We start from the raw sequence: 15,931 nt of genomic DNA, 5'->3' as shown, positions 1-15,931 counted from the left end.
CTATCTTCTTGGTCATCCTGCGTCTCGACTGGTCGTATGTCTCCAATAGCCTTAGTACCTATAGCTTGACTTGGATCCACATCACCTACAACATGTACAACAACTTGCTCTCCTTGGAAGCCATTAGATTCGTCAAATGTCACATCCCTTATAACTTCAACAATACCGGAGGTTTTGTTGAAGACACGGTAGGCATGTGCATTTGACTCATAGCCAAGTAAGAATCCCTCGTCCACCTTAGGTGAGAACTTAGATGAACGAGGCCTCTTACTCAAAATAAAGCATCTACTCCCAAAGACACGAAAATAGTAAACATTTGGTTTCTTACCACTTAAGAGCTCATATGAAGTTTTCTTTAGAATTTTGTGGAGGTACAGGCGATTGATGGCATGGCATGCGGTGCTCACGGCCTCCGCCCAAAAGATATCCGAAGTCTTGTACTCATCAAGCATTGCTCTTGCGGCTTCAATAAGAGTTCGGTTCTTCCTCTCAACAATGCCATGTTTAGGAGGATCATAAGGGGCGGAGAACTCGTGCTTGATTCCCACTTCATCAAGGAATTCCTCCACTTGTGTGTTCTTGAATTCTCCTCCATTGTCACTTCGTACCCTCTTGATGGTGAGATCATAAAGGTTTTGGGCTTGCTTGGCGAAGCGCTTGAAGACATCTTGAGCCTCAATCTTGTCATAGAGAAAATACACCCAAGTGAAGCGGGAAAAATCATCAACAATGACAAAACCATACTTGTTACCTCCAATACTTATGTAAGCCACGGGCTCAAATAAATCCATATGTAGAAGCTCAAGAGGACGTGTTGTAGTCATGATGTTCTTGATAGGATGTGGATTCCCAACTTGTTTCCCGGCTTGGCAAGCACTACACACACGATCTTTCTCAAATGTGACATTAGTGAGCCCGAGGATGTGTTCCCCCTTTAGAAGAGTTGCCAAATTCCGCATTCCAACATGGGCTAGTCTACGATGCCATAGCCAACCCATGGAGGATTTAGCAATCAAACAAGTTTCCGGATTCACTCTATCCACATCGAAATCGACAAGATAGAGATCACCCTTTAACTTGCCTTTGAATGCTACGGAGGAGTCATCCCTTCTAAAGACGGTCACATCCTCATCGGTAAACAAGCAATTGTAACCCAACTTACATAATTGAGAAACAGATAATAAATTGTAGCTTAATGAATTGACAAGAAGAATATTAGAGAGAGATTGATTATTGGAGATGGCAATTTTACCTAGACCAATTACCTTTCCTTTACCATCATCTCCAAACACAATATTCTCACGAGTTCCGTTCTCCTCATCAAGACTTGTAAACATACTCCTCTCTCCAGTCATATGATTGGTGCAACCATTGTCCACAACCCAACTTGAACCACTGGAGGAGTATGCCTACAAAAGAAATCAAGCTTGGGATTTAGGAACCCAAACTTGTCTAAGTTTGGGTCCCTTGATGTTAGTTACCAAAGCCTTTGACACCCACACACAAGTGCGGTACTCATCATTGTAATTCCCATTAAAATAAGCAACCACTTTGCCCTCTGAATTTGTGGAAATTACATATGAATAATAGTAAAGACCATCTGGCTGGAACCTCCTGGCATTATGCCCGGAACTTCCGGTCATGTCTTGTGCACGGCCATTGGCCCGAAACTTCCTGGCAAACCGGCCGGAACTTCCCGGTGGGAATTTTTGAGAGACAGAGACTCCCACCCGGAGGTTTCGCCTGGTTCGTCCGGATGTTCCGGGTCCCTGGCAGCTCACAAGACCAATCACCTCACTTGCTTGTGGAGCTTTACCTTCTCGCACAAACATCAAGCATTCTTTCCCATTTACCATCACACGCTTAGGCACAGGACTTCCACCCGAAAACCCGAGCCCGTGTCCATCCTTGTTAGGATGAGCGGTGATGGTCTTGTAAAGGGCATCTTTTGAATGGTATGTCTTCATGCATCCATATTTCACCAAAGTGCCCAACCTTTCATTCTCTTTCTTAAGAGCTTGCATAGCATCAATATTAGTAGCATAAGAGTTCAAATCAGTATCGTAACAGCTAGCACAACCATTGCTAGTAGAAGGGTTAGAAGAATTAGAAACCACATTTGGTTGAGAGGTGCTATTCCAAAGAGTGTCAAATTGAACTTCAAGATCTTTATGACTTTTGTCTAAATTAGCAAATTTTTCTTGAAGAGTTTCATTGACATCCCTAAGGCTAGCTAAAGAACCATTAGCCAAATTAAGCTCATTAGCAAGTTGTTTATTTTTAGCACATTCTTTATCTAAGCTCTCCTCTAAGGCAAGGTTTCTTTTCTTCTCAAGAATAAGCAATTCTTCTTGCCTTTCGAGTGATTGTTCTTTACTATCCAAAGCTCTCATTAACTTAGCCAAATGTTGCATAGCGGGTTTGCTAAAGCTCTTAAGCACATCATCTAATTCATTATCACTTTCCTCATCACTAGAATCAACATCAAGAGAAGTTTGAGAGGGCTTTTGAGTCATCACCTTGCGGCCTTGGGCCATGAAGCAAGAGTAGTGGTAGGAGTCGTCGTCGTCATCACTCAAGTTGTTGAAGAGACGCTCCTTGCTTGAAGAGGATGACTTGAAGGCGACGTTAGCAACACCACCTTCTCCTTCAACCTTGTCTTTTGACTTGGGCTTGGGCTTGACCTCGGGATCTTCTTCATCTCCGGAGTGCCACACTTCCGCCATGTGTGCCTCCGCCACATGAGCACGCTCCGGCTTCTTCTTGCCTCCCTTAGCCTTAGCTTTATTTGACTTGGGACAATCGGCAATGAAGTGGCCATATTCGCCACAATTGAAGCACGCTCTCTTTGATTGCCTCTTTCCCTTGTCATCATCCTTCCTCCCTTTGTCATAGCCACTCTTGCGAAGAAAGTGCTTGAATCTCTTGACAATAAAAGCCATTTCTTCATCTTCACTTTCTTCACAACTTGACTCTTCTTCTTGTTTTGCCTTCAAAGCAACTTCTTGATTTTTGATCATGGCGGCATTCTTCACCATTTGTCTCACTTCACGAGCTTCCTCTTCTTGCATCTCATGAGACACAATTCTTCCAAGAATGTCACTTGGGGTGAGTCTCTTGAAGTGTTTCCTTTCCCGTATCATTGATAAAAAAGAGTGGGATTTCTTGGACCAAATGCACGGAGAAGTCTCTTGACCACAAAGTGATTTGTCATGTCCTCACTCCCAAGTCCTTTAATCTTGTTGACAAGAATCATCATCCTATCATACATCTCTTGTGGTGTCTCCTTGTCATCCATCACAAATCTTCCAAGCCTTCCTTCCAATAATTCAATCTTGGCCTCACGAACGGCGGGTGATCCCTCATGAGCCAATTGCAAAGTATCCCATATCTCCTTGGCCTCCTCTAGTCCATCAACCTTGTTGAACTCCTCCGGACTCAAGGCGGAGAGAATTGCATTAGAAGCTTGAGCATTGCGGTGGATGAGTTGTTCTTGCTCCGAAGTGAGCTCCATGTCATCATGGGGTATATCAATACCTGTACAAACAACTTTCCAAATACTTGGATGCAAAGAGATTAGATGCAACTTCACCTTGTGCTTCCAAGCGTCATAATATGTCCCATCAAATTGAGGAGTATGTCCGGAAGGCATGGAGATGAAGTAGTGAGAGGGAATAGTAAGTTTGCTATAATCAAAAGGTATAGTAGCTCCCTAGGGTGGTGGAGTTCCCTTGCTGCTTGCTTCATCTTCATTTCCGTTTTCCCCATTCTTTCCCCCTAAGTCCGACATCGTGGATCACTCAAAGCGGTGAAGCTTGAATCAAGAGCACCTCGCTCTGATACCAATTGAACGTGTAGAGATGTAGCCTAGAGGGGGGGATGAATAGGCTTTCCTGAAATTTTCTCAACAAACGCAGCGGTTAAATTGACAGGGCCCGGAACCTCCTGGTGATGAACACCGGAACTTCCTGGCAGTGATGAGTAGCCCGGAACTTCCGGAGTTCTTGAGCCAGGAACTTCCGGGCAACAGAGAAAAACGAAATATGAGATGTATAACAGATCCTAGCTAGTGAAAATCAGGCACAGGGTTGCACAAGATGAAAATCACAAGATACCAGCAGATTCAAACACTGATCAAGCACAAGAGAGACAAAGGCGATTTTTTTTCCGAAGTTCGGATCACACGGATCCTACTCTCCGTTGAGGTGCTCCAAAGAGCCGGGTCTCGATTAACCCCTTGCCTCATTTATGCAAAGATCCCAGAAGAGGTCCACAGCCTTCAACTCAACACTTCTAGGTCGTTTTCTAGAATTGAGTGACCACCAAGATCCAACTCACAATTCCTTCTAGAAAAGACCACAAGTGCAAGTTGCTCTACCTAGGACAACCTCTGAAAACTCAGCACAAGAAACTTTACTCACTTACCTCGTTTCCTTGCGGAGGTGAGGAAAACATTCACAAACTTTCTCGGGACATCCACAAGATCTTTGGAAGCTCATGGGCGACGCCTAACCGTCTAGGAGAAGATCTCCAAGAGTAATAAGCCCAAGTGACAGCCCACAAGGTATCCAAAGTGCTCAATCAAACCTAATCTTCAAGCCATCTCCAAAACACTCCTACACTCTCATCTAATCTCTCAATCTCACAAGATAGGCTCTAGATTTGAGTGGAGGAAGCAAAGGAAGCTTGGGAGTGGTTAGAAAACCCTAGAACATGAATGAACAGAAGTGGAATGGCCAAAAGGTGACCTGGGGACGAAATTCATATATATAACGGCTAGGTGACGTCATCTAGCCGTTACTCACAAGTTTGAACTGGAAACCTGCCAGGAGGTTCCGGACAAAAGTGCCAGGAACTTCCGGGCAGCACTTAGGAAATTTTTTGCAAATAAACGGTGCCCAAAAGTTCCGGCCAGAACCTCCGGGTAGCCCTCTCTGTCCCGGGGAGAAAATCATTTTTCAAAAATGATTCCAAAAAATCTTTTGACTCATAGATATGACTAAGAGCACTTTGTATACCCTAGAACCACACTTGAAACCACTCTTAATAGTACGGTTTTTCCTAAACTCAATTTCGAAAGTGAAAAACCTAGTCTAATCACCTTCGATGATTTTTGCACTTAGGAACATTTGAATTGGGGGGTCTCCTTGCATTCTTAGCCATCACAACTCGCTTTGGGACTAAACTCCTGTGAATAAACTTGATAAACACGTTAGTCCCCTTTAACCACCTTGTCATTAATCACCAAAACCCCCTAGGGGGTTTAAGTGCATCTTCAGGGCCGATATGTATTTTTATTGTTTTATTCACTGACAGGTGGGTCCCGTTTATGTTTGTTTTATTTGAGTACCATGTAAGCGCCACGTTGATGCCACATAGGATGAAGACCAAGTCAACTCGCCACGTAAGTGCCACCGTAGAACAAAATCGCCTCCAAAACCGCTCGAGGAGTTGATTTGCAACTGTTTCGGGAGTTAGGGGACGTGTTATACATGATTTTGTGGTTGAGGGGTGTGATTCAACAGGGTCATGAGTTGAGGGAGGCAAAATGGACTTATTCCTAAAAAATACAAGGCCTGAGCCCATGCGGAATTATCTATGATTGCCACTTCAAGTTGGGACTTACTAGTATGCAACAGCCAGAAAAAGAGAAAGAAGATAATTAGATAAACATGACGTTGACAGATGGATTCAAATAGTTTTTTCTTTGCTGATTCAGCACTGATATTGCTGATGTGACACCGTGTTATGTTAGCATACGACTTGCAGAGTTTGCAATACTCCAAAAACCAGTTTAGCATCAATAGGATTATTAGTTGCAAGGATTTAATCTGGCTTTTACGGCCGAAATAGACATTTGAGGTTTAGTTCGGGAAACTGAGCTCGCACAGTATCATCCTCCAAATAATACAGCAAGGTACAGCGAACGGCTTGGTGCAGTGATGCTGTCAGTCTTGCGTGTGCTGCGCCGTGCGAGCATGGGCTGCCTGAGGTTGCAAACGCGAGCCAGGCAGCCAGCACAGCACCATCAGCCGCGTCACTCCAGCTACAGAAAAATATCGTACTCCGTCAGAATCTTGGCCCGCTGCGTTATTATTTATAATCTGCTAATTAAGAAACAAGTGGTACTAACCATTCAAACCCCATCATCCATTGTTGCCCCCCTAATGATCCCATCCACGCCCATCATCCAAGCGTGCAAGCCAGAAACGGTAGGCAGCAGTTGGGCCAATGCATTAAACAAAGGAGCCATCCGCTGTGGACGTGATCATGCCGTGGATCATCCTAGCACCAGCAAGCAAACGCCTTTTTTTTTCTAGATTCTCCTTGGAATGAAGGCCGGAATCCGAGCCGTCCATCCCTCGATCCAACGGCGCAAAATCGATGGCTACCAACAAACAGCTCACGTTAGCTGCCTCCCCTGGGAACCCCCCTGGGAATGGGATCGATCCGGCGACCCGGAAAAGGCGCCGATTCTGACGCCGAAAGGCGAGCGGCCCTGCAGCTGAGCCGAAACGAGGCTCGGCTACGCCGTGCGCCGCCTCGCCGCCGTCGCCGCGAGCGGAATTTCTTTCCGGTCGATCGCGTTTGGGATTTGGGGATCTCTTTACGCGAAGTCTTGTGGTAGGCTCATCGGCGGTTGATTGGAGCTGGAGTCGCCGAGCCCTTTTGGGTCCAATCCAGATATATATACTTGCCTTTCTGAAAAGGCACGGGCCGTGACCAATGCGGTTGTGTGGATGTTTCTTTACCTCCTGGGGCCGGGCAGATTGATCGATCGATGTTCTCTCACGTCCGGACCACAGGTTTTGCGATGGAAAATGGTCACTCTCTCGGTGCTTTACTTCGCTACTTCAAGGGTTTTTAATTGGTAGTGATGGTGGTTGGTTTACGTATGTTTCATGTGATGGTCTTGTACAGTTGTGCATACCTTCAACACTATCTTTATATACTTTGAGCACACATCAACGCTCACTCCTTATAGCAATATGTATAATATGTATGTACTTTCTAATGGACCATACTGATATAATTAAGAATTGAGTGGGTGAATTGAAGATAAAGTATTGATTCCTATCACGATTACTTACAGCGGACGCCGGACGAACTCCTACACATGGCGAAAAGGGGATATAAAGAGGATGACTACGCTTTTAAGTACATAGTGCCTGTTTTGATCCCCTGATAAAATTTTACATTATGTCACATCGAATGTTTGGACACATGTATGGAGTATTAAATATAAAAAAAATAACTAATTACACAGTTTGTGTGTAAATTGCGAGACGAATCTTTTAAGCCTAATTGCGCTATGATTTGACAATGCGGTGCTACATTAAACTACCTTGTGGGAACATTTTCGCACTGCACGGTAAGAAGTCGCGAACAGTGGGAAAGCAACAAGATGGAAGGGATTGAGAGCCCTCGGACACCCCTACAAGTCGAGAACGACAAATATGAAGAAGGAAACTTTAAATTTTTAATATAAAAGGTGATTTGTTGGAGCTGATTTTTAACCATTTATCCAAAAATCTTGTACATGTATTATCTTATTGGGAAAAAAAGGTAATACAGTTTAGCATAAGAAGAAGAAATTAGGAATGATTATAGTGTTGCCAGGTAGGGCAATGGATAATAACAAGAGGGAGAAAAGTATAGAAGCTTACTCCCTCCGGTTTTATTTTAATTGACGTTTTGGACAATGACACGATTTACAAAATGTACCTTTGACATTATTTTTCTATTATAATATACACAAGAAATAAATGCATGTTTATTTTTATTATAGTGTTTTGAAAGACAAATCTATATATGTTCTAGTTTCTTTAAACTAAATATTTTTGAAGTTATTGATGGTCATAGTTATTGAAGTTTGACTTTAACTTTATCCAAAACGTTAATTATTATAGAACCGGAGAGAGTAGGTTTTACTTCCTCTGTCCCATAGTATAAGGGATTTTGGAGGATGTGATATTTTTGTCCGGATTTGTAGTCCTATGGAATATCACATCCCTTTAAAATCTCTTATATTATGAAACGGAGAGAGTAGGAGGGATCAAAATTGCAGCAGACCAGCACTATTACATAGAGTCTCTCTAACAACAGTACAATTAAGTCCGCTACAAACTAATGAACGATAGTTACTGTGAAGCTTCTTTTGAACTGTCATATGTTACTGTAGCAATATAGTCCGAATAATTAGAGTCGAGAGCTTTTGCCACCTCTCGCATCCGACTGTTCTCCGTTGCATTTTCATGTAGAAGATCTCATTCCGGTTTAGGAAGAAAAAAAAGCCATAGTTGGAAAAAAGTGCATTTTAGATCCGGGTCATAGATTTGTTCTTTCTTCTTTATAGAAAAGTAAGGGCATGTTTGGATTGATGCCCTACAAAAATTTTGGTAGTGCTAAATCTTAGGCAAGTTTTGGTACTACTAAAATTTTTGGTAGGGTAGAGTTGAAAATGTTTATTTGGACTGAAGCCAAAATTTACCCATAAGAGATAAGTTTATAGGCAAAGCCAAATTTATAGCATAGGTAGAGTTTTAGCAGAGGTGTTTGGTTTGCAATCCTATTAAAATTTTGATAGGACAAATTTTGGTAGGGTAGCAATTTAAATTGGCCCTAACTCTCGGCGACAGCTACAAAGAGGCCATATACAAATTTTCGAGATACGCAATACGGCGATTTTCCATTGCAAGGGGGCGCAACTCTAGCATAATCCGGACGAACACTTGCCTCCACACAGAGCGAACCAAATGCACGGGTTAAGTAGTACCAGTACGACGTGTCCATCCCGTTCAACACTTGCCCCCCGCTCTGACCGCCGCTGCCGCCAAGGCGACCCGGTCGGCGGTCTCCCCTGCTCGCCGCTTGTTTATTCCTCGCAGTCCGCGCTCCCTCCTCCCGGTAAACAAACGACTCCTGCAGGCTACTCCTACCGCTACATCAACCGAGGAAAAACGTCTGTCGCATGTGGTGTGTGTGCATTAATAAAAAAAATACTAATTATAATATTCGTAAGTAAATTGTAACATAAATTTATTAAACCTAATTAATTTTTTATTAGCACATGTTTACTATAGCATCATATTATCAAATCATGGAGCAATTATGATTAAAATATTTCTCGTAAATTAGTCGCAATCTATGTAATTGGAGTAGTTACTTCCTTCATCCCACAATACTTGTCTTTCTAGCATTTAAAAGTTGTCCAAAATATTATCACTTGAAAGTAGTACTTGCCACATTAACCACTTCTAATTCAAATTTCTTCTCATTATACTCCCAACCACCATCTTACATCCAACTATACTCCCTCCGTCTTTTAAAAAAAAAGTAAACTCTGGCTATGCTTTTTTTTATGGAGGGAGCACATTAGTTACTCAAGGATATTACAGTCTTTTTCTCTTAATCTTAGTATATGCTAAACAACCTAGAATTATATGTATTTTGCTACGGAGGGGGTATATTTTTTAACTTATGGGTGTATTTAGTTCACGCTAAAATTGTAAGTTTGATTGAAATTTGAACGATGTGACGGGAAAGTTGGAAGGTGTGTGTAGGAAAGTTTTGATGTGATGGAAAAGTTGGAAGTTTGAAAAAAAAGTTTGGAACTAAACTCAACCTATATTTAATACTCCCTCTGTCCTATAATATAAGGGACTTTGAGTTTTTTTTCATTGTTTGACCACTCGTCTTATTCAAAAATTTGTGCAAATATAAAAAACGAAAAGTTGTGCTTAAGTACTTTGGATAATAAAGTAAGTCAAAAAAATAATTCTATTTTTTTTAATAAGACGAGTGATCAAACAGTACCAGCAAAAACTTAAAATCCCTTGTATTATGAAATGGAGGGAGTACTTTGGTATGTGTATTCAGACGTTCGATGTGACAGGGATGTAAAATTTTAACGTGGATCTAAACAGACGATCAAACAACATCGACGAGGAGTAAAACAACGACCGCTACGCTAGGTCCATGGTCGTGGCAACGGCAGCGCGTCGGGAGACGAGCTGAGCAAGCGAGACACGAGACCATCGGCGGCCACGCTCTCACACGCCATCAACCGCGAGACACGACTCACACGAGACTCCCCACCCATCCTCCTCCGTGTGCGCTGCAGGAGGTGGAGGTGGAGGTGGTGGTGTCCGCTGCCCCCCGCAATAAATAAGCCTACCTCCATGTTCCCACCCCCCTCTCTCTCTCTTCTCCGTCTCGCCTCGTCACCTCACCTCGGCATCACCCAGGTGGGAGGGGGTCCGCCTTGACTTTTCGTGTTCGGGTTTGGGTTTGAGTCCCGCATCTGCAAGCTTGTGCGAGGGGGGAATCTCTCTTCCTTGCTGTGGTGGCGGCGGGCGGGAGGGCGGCGTTGATTTCGTTGGGTTTGCGTTGCGTGCGGAGGACGGGGTTGTGTTTGTGTGTGTGTTTGTGCTGATTTGGGCATTGGTGTTGGTGGTGGAGGAGGATGGGGAACTGCGTGGCGAGGAGCGGGACGGCGGTGGATGCGGGTGGTGATGGAGGGGAGGATGGGAAGAGGCGGAGGAGGAGGTGGAAGGCGCCGCGGGAAGATCAGCTCGGGATGGTGCCCGGCCGGATCTTCTCCAACGACGGCCGCAGCCGGACGGCGACGGTGTACACGCAGCAAGGGCGCAAGGGGATCAACCAGGACGCCATGCTCGTCTGGGATGTAAGTGGAAGGTTTCTCGGCTCTCTCTCTCTATCTCTCTCCCCCTATCTAATTCCCGCTTTTCTCGGCGCGATTGGCTGACTTCTCGTTTGATTGATCGTGAATGGCAGGGGTTCGGCGGCGAGGACGACGGCGTGCTGTGCGGGGTGTTCGACGGGCACGGGCCGCACGGGCACGTGGTGGCGCGGAGGGTCCGCGACTCGCTGCCGCTGAGGCTCATGTCCGCGGCGCGCGACAGCGGGGCGGACATGCCGGCCGCCGCATGGAGGAAGGCCTTCGCGCGCGCCTACAAGGCCATGGACAAGGACCTCCGGTCGCACCCTTCCCTCGATTGCTTCTGCAGCGGAAGCACTGCCGTCACCGTCCTCAAGCTCGTACGTGCCGTGGACACCGGACATGACACGCATCTCCTGTCCATCACCCCCCCCCCCCCCCCCCCCCCCCCGTCCTCGCAAAAATGTCAAATCGAATCTGCCTACTATGCGTCTACGCACGGCGGCTCACGGGGCGATTTCTGCATGCAGGGCTCGGATCTCTACATGGCCAACATTGGGGACTCGCGCGCCGTGCTCGGCTCCAGGGAGGCCACCGGCGGCGGCATGGTCGCCGTGCAGCTCACCGTTGATCTCAAGCCGGATGTCCCCAGTATGCCACTCCCCTGCTTCCACTCACCCGCTAATCGTGTTAGGAGGTCGTGCTCGTGCGCTTATGGTGCTGGTTGTGATTTCAGGCGAAGCGGAGAGGATCAAGAAGTGCAGGGGCAGGGTGTTCGCGCTGCAGGACGAGCCGGAGGTGCCAAGGGTCTGGCTGCCGTTCGACGACGCGCCGGGCCTCGCGATGGCGCGAGCGTTCGGGGACTTCTGCCTGAAAGATTACGGGGTCATCTCGGTGCCGGAATTCTTCCACTGGTCTCTCACAGAAAAGGACCAGTTCGTCATTCTTGCATCGGATGGGGTAATTTGCTCGAACCTATCACTTGAACAGATCATTCATTGTTCTCTGTTTGGTTGTTGGATATTTGCCCGTGCAGCGAATGAGTATCTCTGTCCCAGCAAAATCCTACTTTCTTTCCGCTGGAATTAGATTAGTTGCGATGTAGTGTCAATCTGTCACACTTTCGCATTCCACATGTTGTAGTTGCACATGGCGGGCCTTGCGTATCCATGACATCTCGTGCATTTCTTTAGAAGCTAAAAGAGACGTGATTAACATATCCACGAATGGTTTAGGCTTTTGACTTCAAAATGCTGTATCTTTCAGGATTTATTTCTAAAACTATCATGATTGCAGGTGAAATAATTTAAGTATCCTCCATTTGTGCCTTTTGTGACTGCGGCATAAATAATGATTAGCCAGCTTAACAGTCTTCTTTGCTGCATGCCTGCATCGTCACCCACTTTTTGTTATCAGCTGTACTCAAACTGTTAAATCTTATCCTTATTCAACTTGACTTGGTTGATTGATTTAATTGTTGTTGATGAGATCATGTGCACCTTTCAACTGTAGCAGTTAGAAGTGAGCACATTAAGCTAATGGCATATGGAGTAGCCAATAAAATTAGGAAGTCCTAATGGTCAATAACTTGTTTTCCTGTCAATAGTCTACCCATCTGAATAATGTGGGTATTCTACCAGACAAACCCAAACTACTTTGGGGGAAATTACACGATAGATCCCAGTTCACTTCAATTCCACGAAAATGTCATAATACCTAGAATATACCACACTGTTGACTTTCACTTAACTCCATCATCTTCACCTCTCCTCTTGTTCATCCACATGTTGTCATCTTTCTTCATCGATGCATCATGTGCCTGCTGACTGGTCCACACCGCCTCACCCTGCGGATAAAACGTGACCCAACCAGTAATGCTCCTTTCCTTATCGTGATCGCATACTAGTACCTCGTGTCACCAATCATGACTGCGCTAGGGCATTGACAGGCCACACCGCTGTGACCATGACTGTTCACAATATTGTCAACACCTTTGTCTAGTGTCTACGTGCAGCCACCTGCATCCACAACAATCTTTTGCTACAGTTCAAGAAAAAAGTGCACTAAAAATACAGCGTGTTGGAAGATGGGTTTTTTTTTTTTTTTGGGGGGGGGGGGGGGGCGCAGAGCAGCAACATAAAAGGGGAGCATGGGCGATGCAGGGCTGGCAGTGCTCATTTTGTTTAGTGGTTGTGGTAGCGTCATTGCTAAGAACAGATGAGATGATAACATAGAGTGCTGGTCAGCAACAATAGTAATGGAGGGTGGACACAATTAGCTGCTATCCATTAAATTCAGCACCAATAGTAATGGAGTATCTTTTTTTTCTGGTATTAAAATGAACTGGGGTTTTTTTTTTGTGATATATACCAAAACTGAATCATTCAGTGGTATAGTAGGACATCCTACTTTTGCTTAAATGTTTCACCAATTAATCTCTGCCACTTTGTAATGGAGTGGCTTTAAGCTTGTCATTTGTCAATCACTTGAAGTGGATGGTTTTCCTTTCTTTTTTGAGCATTAGGTGGGAATCACGTATGTTCAAATTTTTTACTATTAGGGGGATTGAATTTGGTGACTCTCAATAGGTAGTACCAAATTAAGGCCTATATGTATTGACTTTATAAACTAGCGGTGTCATGCATGATCATATAGCATGAAGACTGGTTAGTGTATCTTAAAGGTCACTGCTATAGAGTGGCAATCTGTCAGTATGAAAGAGCTGTGCAGACTATTGCATTGTGGTTTAATATAGTTTAGGTAGTCCATATCTAATCAAACAGAGCCTTATTCTGTTACACATATTACTTTACTTCAGCTGCAACTTCTTGGTCTTTTCCCTCCTAGTCTCCTGGGCTGACAACTTCTATTGACAAGTGAATGTGTGCACTGTGCAAATCAACTTTCCTTTTCATTTTTATGTCAATTTTAATACTGTTGTTATGTGTGTTATGTACTTGTCAAGGTTATATTCTGAGAAAACTTATAATTAGTAACCATCTATCAAAAGTTTCTATCCTTGAATGTACTATCTAATGTATACTGCCAAAAAGTGATGTTTGAACTTTTTAACCTATTATGAAATGGTTGCAATTGGCGAGGAAAGATGTCCATTTTACCCATGTAATAATGGTATCTAGTATCACGCAAAATGATTTTATAAGAAGAAAATAGTTAGGTCGATGTCAATCACTGTCTACCAAGTTGATATTGCAGCTGTGCCAGAGGAGAGCAAGCTTCTTTAGTTCCTTTTTGTATTGAATGTAGTTTGAAAAGTCGAAAGACTTTAGTTTGGAATCTGGAAAAGAACAGATAAGTTACTTGGTCTGCTTATTCATGCCATAGAAGCTCTCAATTTGTCATTGTCTTTTCATGTATGTCATATATCCCTTGTTTGCATGTATAGTTCTTACTGAAGTTACACAAGCTATGCACATACTTGGCTGCCTTTGTAGAGTTTGCACTAACAAAAATCTTGCAGGTATGGGATGTCCTCAGCAATCAAGAGGCTGTTGATATAGTGTCCGCGTCCCCAAGCAGATCAAAGGCTGCAAAATCCCTTGTTGAGGCAGCCACTCGTGAATGGAAAACCAAATATCCAACATCCAAAATCGATGATTGCGCGGTTGTTTGCTTATATTTGGATGGAAAAATGGACCATGAGCGTGACTCAACTGCCTCATTGGACAACATCAGTATTGAAGAGGGTTCAGTTGCAGATCCTAATGAACCTCAGGAGCAGGAGCCCACCTTAACTCGGAATTTCACAGTTAGGACAGTTGCAGGCAGCACGCAAGAGAAGACCTTAGCAGGGGTGGATGCGAGGATTGCTGGTGTAGCGAACGACCAAAATTGGTCAGGTCTCGATGGAGTGACACGGGTAAACTCACTTGTTCAGCTTCCTAGGTTTTCTGAAGAGAGGGCAATTGGCTGAGCTGCCCATCTTATATTTACCCCCGTTATTTTCACCTATTGTTCTGAATTTTAGCGTAGTTGTTCTAGAGAAAGGTAGATGTGGGACGATCTTGTGATTTGGTGCGGTACTTGGCAAGCGTTTCAGCCACTATGCATAGAAGTCGAGTTGCACGTTTTAGCCCAACAAAACTGCACATTGCATAGGACAGAGGCTCTCTTTTCACCCATCTTGAGGCATGTCAACTCCATACCTCGAAGATGAAGCACAAAAGAGCAGGCCATTGCTCCAAATCTGCAATTTTGTTGGGTTAAAACGAACAAAAGACGACGCCAAACACAGTGGCTAAACGCACGCCAGGCCCCAGTCACCCCTGGGATGATATTGTCGGGTGACCTGTAAATTCTCCACCGGCGCTTGCTTTGCTTTTGTAGAGAGGTGATGTCCAGACCATTTTCTCCGCTGCATGCTTAGCTTTTGTTGACACAGGGCGGTGCGCTCTGTCGATGTCGGATTGCCAATCTTTGCCCCCTTTGTTTTGTTCGCGGTCTGTGCCCTTGCTTTTACTCTCCTGGAGCCATCATGCCACCGAGAAAAATGGCAGTCTCAATACTTTTAGGCCCCATTTAATTCAAAGGAAATTCATAGTAATTTTAGAGGATTTTATTTCTATAGGAATTTTTCCTACAAAGCCTTTTGAATCAAAAAAGTGAACCCTATGGAATCCTATGAAATTCCTATGGAAGAGTTGGGGGAATTTTAACAAGAGGTAGAACCTCATGGAAAAAATCAAAATCCTTTGAGTCTTTTATCTTATATTTTTCCTATTCTTCTGTTTTTCCATTCCTATGATTCAAAGGGGCCCTTAGCCTTAATGGGGGTGAATTTTTCCTATTCCTCTGTTTTTCCATTCCTATGATTCAAAGGGGCCCTTAGCCTTAATGGGGGTGAACTGGTGACTGATGGTGCATCCGTACACCACCGTACATGGCACACGCTGCATCTTGTCTGAAATGGCATGTGACCGGCCGAGCGTTGCTGCGCTGTAGGCGTGCACTGGTGAGCAAAATTTGTCCGGCGACGGTGGCCGGCCGACGCACGGGCGGGTGCACCGTGCAAGAGAGATGCAGGGGGAGACAGGCATCCGGCAGACCGGCACCGTACCACTACCGACGGGCTGCACGGGCACCTATCACGTGAAGTAGATTTGCCGTCCATCCTGTGGCTGACCATTTAACGAATCTTACAGCTTTTATTGGGCTTTCACACGCACATTCACGCGCACAGTCTCACGCACGCGCGCGCTGTTCATACGTGGCTCGTTGCTGTTGCCTGTC

The 15,931-nt window shown here is 44.6% G+C and overlaps 1 protein-coding gene across 1 annotated transcript; it reads left to right on the top strand.

Annotated features, from left to right (window-relative positions):
- Positions 1–10,093: 10,093 nt before the first annotated feature.
- On the top strand, positions 10,094–15,083 carry LOC127779568 (probable protein phosphatase 2C 64). The gene is made up of 5 exons (XM_052306378.1): positions 10,094–10,687; positions 10,798–11,061; positions 11,212–11,332; positions 11,418–11,641; positions 14,163–15,083. Exons 1-5 carry the CDS (start codon positions 10,466–10,468, stop codon positions 14,613–14,615), a joined length of 1,284 nt encoding a protein of 427 aa, XP_052162338.1. The 5' UTR covers positions 10,094–10,465; the 3' UTR covers positions 14,616–15,083.
- The last annotated feature ends 848 nt before the right edge of the window (positions 15,084–15,931 follow it).

This window comes from Oryza glaberrima, chromosome 7, assembly GCF_000147395.1.
Source record: "Oryza glaberrima chromosome 7, OglaRS2, whole genome shotgun sequence".
Classification (NCBI taxonomy): Eukaryota; Viridiplantae; Streptophyta; class Magnoliopsida; order Poales; family Poaceae; genus Oryza; species Oryza glaberrima.
This window is presented reverse-complemented; position numbering and strand designations above follow the sequence as displayed.

Coding starts and splice junctions, on each gene's coding strand:
- LOC127779568 (XM_052306378.1), top strand. CDS start 10,466: ATGGGGAACTGCGTGGCGAGGAGCGGGACGGCGGTGGATGCGGGTGGT. Junction 11,062..11,211: donor CCGTCACCGTCCTCAAGCTC/GTACGTGCCGTG, acceptor TTCTGCATGCAG/GGCTCGGATCTCTACATGGC. Junction 11,333..11,417: donor TCTCAAGCCGGATGTCCCCA/GTATGCCACTCC, acceptor TTGTGATTTCAG/GCGAAGCGGAGAGGATCAAG.